Here is a 10870-nt window from a genome sequence, read left to right as displayed (position 1 = left end):
AATCCACCAACATCTAAAATTTATACTTTCAATCAAAATCAAAATTTCATAAAAACACCGTTCATAATTTACAAGCATTATTACAATAAAAAGAGCGGATTGTGACCATCTTTCTGCTGGTGTAAAGAAAATACACGAGTTTGGGCTGGATTTTCCCTTTCAAATTTTATCCTTCATTTAAAATATTATATCTACTATTTTATCCTTCTTATAACATTTAAATTATTAATTAAAAAATAGACAAATCTCATTATAATACTCTACTACAATAGGAACAATATTATCTTAAAAAGATATAAAGGAAATTGAGATTTTGGATTGGATTTTTCGTTATTCTAATTATACCCTTAAGCAAGTTTTCCTATAATAATGTTATATTGTTGGTGTCATTGAAAATGATAAGAGTTTATATTATATTTGCAATATTGTTGTGTAAGAAAAGATAAGCATGATTTGTTACAATAAGTCACGAACATCTATACACATAATTTAAATCAAAATTTAAATTTCATAAAAATTATTTATAATTTACACGCGTTAGTGCAATAAAAAAAGCAGACAGACGGACACTTTGTGCCCGTGAACCGCTAGTTATAGTAAAAGCGATTATTGTTGAGGATAAAAGGGTCTAAATATATCTTCTAAGAAAAAGTCTAAATATCGTCTTTGAAGATTTCAAATTTTAAAATGTTTTAGACATAAAATAAGATATCACTGGGGTTTATAATTTATATTTCTGTTTAGAATATATGTAGGATTTGTTTTTTAATTAAGTATATGTTTTAGATATATGTTTTGTATTACAATTTATATATATATATATATATATATATATATATATATATATATATATATATATATATATATATATATATATATATCCATGAATAAAACTTTGAAAAGACTTTTTTTTTTACAGAATTTTTTTGAAGAGACTTCTCCACTAAAAAAAAGTTGTGCACATAAAATATATATCTCATAATTTATGTAATAAAAACGAAAAAACTCCATCAGTGTTATCATCAGAGTCATGGTTCATACTCGGACTTGTGAAGAAGAAGAAGAAGAAACTAACAAACAATATTTATATTTTCATGTGTTATATGAAGATGCAGGGTTTATAACCAACAACCAATGGCTACATTTTCATGTGTTATGCATGACTTATAACCAACAACCAATGGCTACTTCTTCATTACATGAAGCAAATGAACAACATCAATGAGACAATGACTTACGACCTACATACTTATGTGTTATATGAAACGTAATATACCCATGTTTCACTTGAATATGGAGGAAGGAGAACAACAAAGATGGTTTTCAAGTGGAATCTCTTATTGAATGCACAAGATATTCAGGTCAAAGAGGAGTGTTGAGAGAGTAAAATGGTTATATATATATATATATATATATATATATATATATATATATATATATATATATGTATGTATTCCATTACAATGGAAATAATTTCAATGGCCGTAATCAATGGCCGACACAATTACTTTTTCTTTTTTGGTTTTTGTCTTGTTTTACTTTAGTCTTTGTTGATGTGATCGATGGGGCCCACAAAGTGTACCCGACATCAATAATTGACTCTTTTATCATTTTATTTTGTCGTTTGTATTTATTGTTGCTTACCGGATACCGGTTGTAACAGTTTAGTTTTACTGATTCAAATAGTGAATCATTTCCCTCTATATAGAGAGGTTTTTTGTGCTTTAGAAAGCACGCTTCACTTCTGCAATCTAGTAAGTTCTACGCTTGTTGTACAATATTTCTCTCATAAATAAAACTTTGTTTTATAATTCTGCTCCTGCATTCTCTTACTTGCTTCCGTTATATACTTCCTTTTAAAGGTTAGTTTATCTTTTCATTTATATATTCTGACATAATATATGTCTAGCTAAATTAAAATAAGTTATGGTGAGTTAAACACCATGAGTCTAGTTCCATTCAATCTGCAACTACATATTAAGATTTAAATATATTTTAAATTTAATGAGTTTAACCTTTATGTTTAATTAATTATATTTAAAGATTGAAGATATTTTAAATTGGTTTAACCTTTTTTTTGACCAAAACAAACTTAACTGATATCATTAATTAAAATAGTGTCAATACAAGGAGGACAAATCTCAATAACATGGCGATTAAGCCAAAAACATGATGCCCTAGCAATTATATGAGCAACCATGTTCACTTGACGCTTTGCAAACTTCAGCTCAAAGTTGAGAAATAAAGCTAACATAGACTTAATGGTAGATACTATTTAAAGATTGAGGATTATCCTAAAGAGGATAGTGCTTTTTTTATTATTACTATTTTTTTAAGGAAAAAAAAAAGCGCCATGAATAAAAGTTTGAAGAGACTTCTCCGTTAGGAGAAAGAAAAAAAAAAAAAAGAGTTTTCTCCACGGAAATTGCTAAAGTGCATGACACAGTTTTTCATCCATATTGCACGACAAGCTTTTTCTCTCTTATTTGAATCAAAATGATGGGTTTAGCTTCTGCATTTTTAATGAGAAATACAACCATATTTCTTTTGGATATAATATACGTAAAATATACTTTATTCCATTGGAGAATACATAACTTTGTTTAAAACATATTTACTTTTTGTTTTAGTTTTTAGTTTATTATTTTATTTTGAAAATGGATAAACTAGCATGAAACCTATTAAATGACCAAATTGTGTGTAGTTATGCAGGGTGTGGGTCGTGCAATCTGGAAAGGGTGTCGTGCCAAACAGCATCACTCTTTCTCCACACAAATATATATCTTATAATTTACGCATATGAAATGTAAAAAAAACATCAATTGTAAAGAACAGGTCATTTATAAATTATTATTTTAATTTAAATGTGAAGGAAAAACTGATTTGTGTGTTTACAACCAACAAAATAATGGGTCCTCGTGACAATGCATAATATATATGTAAGATATGGGGTTTGAATCCGGCCACCACAAAAAAAAAAAAAAAAAACCAAAAAAATAATGGAAAACATCTTTGTAATCTTCTCTCTGATTTAGATTTACCACAAGACAAGAGGCAAGTGACAAAATCGAAACCCTGTTGTTAAGAGAGATAGACAAATAATAAAACAAACCTTCCCTTAACCCACTTAATGTTCAACAAGGGAGAGGAACATCTTTGTATAAAATCTCACTACGTGAGGTAACATTCAACTATGATATGACTTGTGGATCATAATTCATAACTATCATAATATGATGATGTTAAAAACAACTCATATATTCAACTCAACAACCAATATCACCCCCTAAAAAAATTAACCAACCATTCGTGACATCGTGCAAATCTAGTAAAAATCCTATCAAGTTTTGATCATACTACCCTCCCCCATTTTGTACAACTCACTCTTGAAACGTAAAATTTTGGTAGCTTGAAGTTTGGCCTTACTTCTTTTTGAAGGTGACCATACAGAAAAACGCTATTGCGCGACCAATTACACCCATAAGAATGAGAATGGATATGCAGAGACTCCAATCATGAAGATTATAGCCACTTTTTAAAAGTGAACCACAACGAGTTATGAGCCACACTCCTTGATACCTATAGCATACAATTAAAATAAAATTGTGTTCAGTATTCAGGTTCCAATATGTCTTGGATAGAAAAAATTCCTAATATGTCTTGGAGTTTCGAAAGAAATTTTACTAGGATTAGGAACTCAAAAAGCTAGTATAAACTATAAACCAAAATATATAAACATAGTTTTACTTCATGCTTTATAAGCAGATATACTAATTTACTAGTTTAAAGTCATATTTGAATAAACAACTCAATTAAGCACTTATGCTATAAGCACTTAAAATTTAAGTACTTGTGCCTAAGTTATTTCTATGACAAAAGATAAAATAAACTATTTTCATCAGCTATCATGGAGAGTTTATAGAAATAAGCTGAAAACAACTTATGAGCATCATAAGTTGTTTTCCATTAGCTCTCCACACAGTCTCACAAGTGCTTATGCTAATATATAAGCTCAAATAAGTCAATCCAAACAGGTTCTGAATAATCTTTGACATGTTACCTTTCAGCATTTGCAATAACCAATGCTTGTAAAGCCCACTTAGAGTAGCATAAATTAGCTATAGCCTTTAAAACTTTACTATCTTTTTGTTGTGTTGCAATGAGAGTCGAAACAACTGGAAGAAGTACTGACCACTGCAAGATACGGAATCGTGTTAGATGAGAAATGAAGATTGAAAACATGAGTGTGAATAAATTTATGTTGTGGAATTGGTGATTTTTGTTTTTTGCTTCTAGGACTCACCAGCTGCGCTGCGCCAGGTTCAAAAACTATGGATAATGCATATGCTATGCCAGTTACACAGTATACAAGACAAAGAAGCACAATATAGTTATCTGTGAAAGTAGATCGTGGATTGGTTAAGAAATAGAACATAGATAGGTACACCACAGGTTTGATCACTGTATTAAAATGATCCATCGTGTCTTTCGAGAGAAAATAAGCTAAGCTGCTCATGCCAGAATCACTCTCCCTCCAGTAGTGCAGTTTATCCAGAGAAAATGATCTCAAGGCCGCTATTTTGCATAGAAGAGCTGAAATTGACAACAACATATAAGAACAAAGAACTCCTCGCATGAATTGTGAGTAGAGCAGAGTAAACTATTTGCAATGATATTTATGCAACTTACACACAGCAATCACCGTATAGGTGTAACCAGATGCACCAAATGTTTGATCACTCGATTTGGTAATTGATCCTAAGCAGGCTCCAGCAAGTAGCAAAATAAGATAATCTACGGCCTGGATCCTGGCTTCTCGTAATCGCTGCTTCCCAACCCTGAAACAACATTGGTTAGGAGTGAGACCAGCAAAAGAAAATGCAGCGATCTGGAGAGTGAATCTTCAAAGTTCGCAAAAATCCAAGATCTTTAGATGACTTACCGTATAAGAAAGTACTTATATTGCTTGAATACACCAGGAGTTTTCCGGTTGGATAAATCCTTGGATTTTAAAAAATTAAGTCTTATCTTTTCCCCTCGCAGTTCCACATTGCTTCTTACGTCATTCCATAATTCTCCAGCAAAAGTCTTTCCCACATCCCCTAAGTCATTAGCTGAATTTACACTCTGCGGCATACCAAACTGTGCTGCATGCTGTCTCATATCAAGAGGTATTGGATATTCATTATGAAGCATCCATTTAACTGGAAGATCTTGATAACTGAGGCCTGAGCTTCCACCAGGTGCTGCAATGCCCTCCAAAATGTCAATATAGTAATCTGGAGGGTTGATCCTCTCCGGAACATTGATCCCGAGACCTGAAAAGTATTCTTCAACTTTCTTGGCAGATCCGTGATAGACCATGAGACCACCTTTACCCAGAAGTATCAAGTCATCAAACATGTTGAACAAAGCATAGCTGAAGCAGAAAACTCAATCATTAATAAATCAAAGGGAACATAATATTTTTGTTAAGAAATCTAAATTAAAGCATGATGTACGATATCAATCTTCAAAATGGCTTCTGTTATGGATAACGAACAAGGAGCATTTGAAAAGAAATGTGTACTGTAAGTCTGTAATCAGATGCATATTTTTTTTATTACTAACTTGTTCATAGCAAAACGAGAAATAATGTATACTATAATAAGGTGCATACGAGTCTACAACATGAAAAAGAAATGAAAAATCATCTAAAACCTAAAGAGCAAACAAATGTAGTCATTTTGTAACAAGTAATAATGCAATATATTCACATGATATTCTCCAAAGGAATTAAGGAACGGTATTAATAATTAAGTTTCATTCCGCTTATATTTTTCTTTCAGTTCATTTGAGGAAATTTTCTTAGTCTTGCTTTATATTAGTCAGATTTTTTTTTCTTTTTTTGAAGGAATGTATTAGTCAGATAGACTTACGTTTATGAATCTAACAGTAATAAATCATATTTAATCTTATTTGTGTCTTTGATAGTTTTAGGAACAGTTCTAATAGAAGTAGAGCCAAAGTTTGAATCCTTGAAAGACAAGTTAGAGTATCCTTGTGAGATGCTTTGTTTCATGTTAAGAATAAAATAAATTTTTAGTACAGCAATAGTAACAGAAAAGAAAATAGCATAAAATGCAAGAGTTAAAATTTACCTTGGTTGATGAACCACCATGCAAATGTTCACTCCCTCAAGAGCTTCGCGTCTTAGTGCTCTTAGAAGGAGCTGAGATGATGCACTGTCCAGGCCAGATGTTGGTTCATCTAACATCAAAAGCGAAGGTTCCATAACCATTTCCAATCCAACATTTACCCGCTTCCTTTGGCCTCCAGAGACCCCTCGCTTTTCCACGGTTCCAACCACGGAATTCCTCACAGATTGAAGCCCCAAGAATTCGATAACTCTTTCAACAACCAGAACTTTTTCTGGTTTTGACAAATCAGCTGATAGCCTTTAACAAAATTTCATTTGAACAAACACATACACCAGCATACAAAAGTAAGTGTGTGAACTTGAGTGAAGGAAATTAAAATGATTTAGAAAATACTGCATGTAAAATGTCAAACAATATAATATACCTGCACTGTGCACTGAACCAGAGATTCTCTTCCACTGTCAAGTTTCCATGAACTACATCATCTTGTGGCACGAAGCCAATAATTCTCTTAAAGGAGTGAATTGATTCATTCCTTCCATTTATCAGAATTGAACCAGTAACCAAGCATCCAAGTGCTTTTCCAGCTAGAGCTGAAAGAAATGTTGTCTTGCCAGCTCCTGACGGGCCCATGATAGCGGTGATACGGCCAGGTTTGATTTTCCCGGTAACATTTCTCAATATATGTTTGTTTTGAGCTTTCAGTGTAAGAGTCAGATCTCTGAAAGAAATCTCAATAAAAGGCCTCTTACTTTTCTCAGTATTTGTAGCCATTTTTAGTACTCCTGAGAAGGTAAGGTTCTTGTTTTCTTGTTGCTGAGCCTTCTCTTTTTCAAGTTGAGCATATGCGTACTTAAAAATTTGTGTATTAGTTTGTGGCTGTTTTTCCTTTGTAGCACTTTTATGTCTAGTTTCTTTTCCTGTATTTGGATTATGGTTAACATGCGGGTCATTTTCGATTTCATGCATCATGTGCATTAGTCCACTTGGATTTTTTCCCTTTTCAGTTGGCACTGCAGATGAACTTGCAACCATGTTTGAAGGTTGTGAATGCGGCAACAATTCAACATCTGTTTCAGAAGTCTCTTGATTCAAAATTTTAACTTTTTCAAGATTTTCTTCGTCCTTTTTACGAGAGAACTTGCGTGATAATTGAGCTTGCAGCCCAGTTGCACCTTTCTTAGCAGCATCTTTTGCAACTTTCCATCTTTGGTGTGCATTTGCAGTTTTCCTTGCACTTCTAGCTGCTGATTCTCTTGATTTTGCCACTCTCCTTTCCCTAGTAGTTAGAACTTGGTCAGAACAGTTGTAAATAATGAGTAGCAAAGTACTCAAAGCAGCCTGCATAAGCAGTTAAAGAGTGTTAACTTTCTACCAACTTCGTCTCTCTCCTTGTGCGTGCGTGTGTGCATGCGTCGACCATTAAGCATCTATGTTTCTCTATGTGACGTGGTACTAAGCATAGACCATTAATCTTAGATCATCTTTGCACATGAAGTAAAAACTACTTAAAAATTAAAAAACAAGAACCACGAAATATGATAACTTACAATGAGCATAACACCATATGCATGCATGTTTTGGGTTGCTGTGTTTGAATTACATGAACTCAGCTTGAAACATCCTACAAGCGATAATCAGTAAACGGTCATATGCACTTTGAATATATACAGTCAAAAATTGATTTGTAAATCTGAGATCTAACGCAGATATATTGCCGCAAGTATTCATCATTAGATATCTTACTTTTCGCAGATGTGGAACCTGTCCTGCAGTAATGCCTGAAATTTCATGCGAAAATGTCAAGAAAATTTCTAAGAATGAATGAATGAATAGAGGCACAATAATTTATTTCAAAAATCCTCAAAAGTAAGTAAACAAAGTATACTAAAAAGTTTGGTAGTTCATAAAGTGCAATCAAGTGTTGGAGCAAAATAATACCCACTACTGCACGGAAATTTCGTGGTGGTGGTTGGACAATAAGATCCAGCTGAGCAAAATGTTTCACTGCTGCTACTAAAATCAGCCCAAACATTTGCTCCTCCGCATGTATGATTTGGCTGCATTGGAGGTAGTTGATAAAGATATCTGCAGAAATATATCCATAGAATAGTTCAATACTGACAGAATGCAAGCAACATCTTGAGAAAACAAAACTTAGGGTCAGAATTATAACTCACGGTTCACATACGCCAGTTGTTTTATTGAGTGTAGCAATGGGGCAGTATGAGCCTAGAGGGCACGCTTCAAGAACAGCATTTCCAATTCCCAAAAGAGATAAAAGAATCAGAGACAGCTTTTTCCATACATGTCGATAATTATTATTGTTATTACATACAATGTTATTATGCTTCACTACTAAAGATAAAAAAAATTAGCACATTATCTTATAGAATCTGTCTTTAGTCATCAATAATGAAGAAAGAAATCAAGAATTCTGAACATTGTTGTCATTATACTTACGTATCATGCATGTGATACCGTGAGGACAAAAGAAGCCTTCACAACATGCTCGACAGTTTGAAATTCTAGCAGGCATCTCCTTTGAATCTTTAAGGTCAATCTTCTGGCTTGAGGGAACACTACAGGCCCATCCGGGCTCACAACCAGAAACCCATGAGGTTAAATTACAGTTCCTGTTAGGCTTTAAATAATTGGCACTTGAAGATTTCTCCATTAAACTATTTAAGTAAAACTTCACTTCTGCGGCTGTACACAAGCGGTTTGAAATATCTCCTGTCATCAGAAACCAAAGCATAAGAACTGTGCATGCAACACGTTTATGGTAGAGAACAGAAATTCAAATATTGCTCATTTCACTTATTTAGTCATCTTGGTTTTAGAAAAGACAAATGTTGAATCGTTCCATAGAACCCGGGTTCGAATTATGGCTGGAACAATCCTTGGCCAAACTTGACTTACCTCCCGGCCGAACTCCGGATGACCAAGCTAATAGTGGCAGGAGAATACAAACAACAAACTAATAGGGGCCTTCTTTGAAGTGTAAACCCTATAGCCACAGCACTAGCATTTTCTTGAAGTCAATGATAGTACCAAAAGCCCTACTTGAGATTAGAAAAAACTACAAAACTTATCCCTCCCAACTTAAATCCATATTAGTTTTGATATTTTTCATCCTTATAAACCAATAAGCATGTACTTACATTCTTATAATTTTTGTTTCCTCGTGTATGAACATGAGCTCCTTAAGATTCTAACAAACAATGAACATGTCTAATTTGCTTCTCAGAAACAGAATAAAAAAATCTAAAGCAAAAAAAAAATGTGCCTCGTTTGTTCCGATATATTTTCTAAGAAGCAGAAAGTAAAAGGATGAATGGTTTGTTTCTAAATGCCACTGTTCATACCTTTCGTCTTTTTAATGCAAGATGACAAGAAGCGCAAATCTGATGAAAAATTAAAGGCTTGATTCCAATCAGAATCCCTGAAACAATAAAATTACGTTTCACAGTTAAATCAATATCTATATCAGTATTATGAGATGGAATGGCTTTAAAACAAATTAGTATTGTCCTATCATGTCCAAGTAATAAGTTCAAGTCACTAACGGAGAATTGAAATGCACCAGTCCACAATTCACATAACACAATCCAACTTCCTTTTTTTCTTTCGTATTTTCATGAAACTAAATCAAAGGTCACAACTCATAAATTCAGTCATAATTAAATCTAGGGTTAACTACTAATTCAAATGCGGAATAAGCATAATCTCTCGCTAATTTCCTTATCAGTTAATATCATAAAGTGTCTTTTTTTAAGCTCATTCTAAATAAAACACCAAGTTTGAAACACTACGAATAATTTCATGCTACTCACTTAAAAAAAAAAAAAAAATCAATTGCATTTTTCATTAATTAAATACACACCATATACAAAGTTAATGAACTGAATCTTTTTCCTAAGTTATAAATTTCCATGTCATGCATCAACGAATCATTTGATTCTAAATCTAAATATATGTTTGGATTGACTTAGTTGAGGTTATCTACCAGCATAAACACCTGTGATGTGAAACCCTTTGAGAGAGCTTATGGAAACAGCTTGTGGCCTGTCCATAAGCTCTTCAGGATGACTTATGGAAACAATTTGACTTTATTTTATCTTTTATCGTAGAAATAGCTTGTACATAAGCACTTATATGATAAACGCTTAATTACGCCATTTACCCAAACATGCCTAAATCTAATTATCATGAAAAGGACCATCCAACATCCAAATTCCAAAATTTACAATGATTAAACCCACTAGTCTACTACATGCCTGCCCATCATTGTTATAAAGTTATCAAATAAGAATGCATCCCAGCTCAGCTAAGAAATATTACCAAACAAATTAATGAAAAGAAAGAAAGAGAAAAAAAAGGACTTACGGATCTTTGACACAAAAATTGGAGTCTTTACTAATTTGTTGACTGAGAATTGAAGTCAAATTGGAAATTCTTGTATAAACAAGCTGAGTAATAAGAGGAAGTACAGCAGGGTTATCAAGTTGGTCATAGTCATTCATTTCTTGACAATGCATCTTCTTTCCAAACAACAACAAACTCAATGTCAAAACCAACCAGAAAAACAACCTCCAACTACACATGTTGGAAAAGTTAATGAATGAAATAGCAAAGGTTGTTGTATTGTTGTGTACTTGTGTTTTGTTTGAAGTTTGAACCTTAAAAACAACAGCAAAACAGGTTTGAGGTTTTGATTCATGGAAGAC

At 32.9% G+C, this 10870-nt stretch overlaps 1 protein-coding gene across 1 annotated transcript; it reads right to left on the bottom strand.

Moving 5' to 3' along the window:
* Window positions 1-3155: 3155 nt before the first annotated feature.
* LOC146958003 (ABC transporter G family member 24-like) lies at window positions 3156-10870 on the bottom strand. The gene is made up of 14 exons (XM_085739671.1): window positions 10530-10870; window positions 9509-9585; window positions 8604-8876; window positions 8321-8384; window positions 8082-8228; window positions 7887-7921; window positions 7691-7764; window positions 6565-7481; window positions 6141-6437; window positions 4943-5419; window positions 4690-4838; window positions 4304-4593; window positions 4061-4194; window positions 3156-3579 (listed from the first exon to the last, which is right to left on the bottom strand). Exons 1-14 carry the CDS (start codon window positions 10745-10747, stop codon window positions 3423-3425), a joined length of 3309 nt encoding a protein of 1102 aa, XP_085595797.1. The 5' UTR covers window positions 10748-10870; the 3' UTR covers window positions 3156-3422.

The sequence above is a fragment of the Medicago sativa genome, chromosome 1 (genome assembly GCF_051527215.1).
Source record: "Medicago sativa cultivar Bolivia chromosome 1, Bolivia_mono, whole genome shotgun sequence".
NCBI classification, from domain to species: domain Eukaryota; kingdom Viridiplantae; phylum Streptophyta; class Magnoliopsida; order Fabales; family Fabaceae; genus Medicago; species Medicago sativa.
This window is presented reverse-complemented; position numbering and strand designations above follow the sequence as displayed.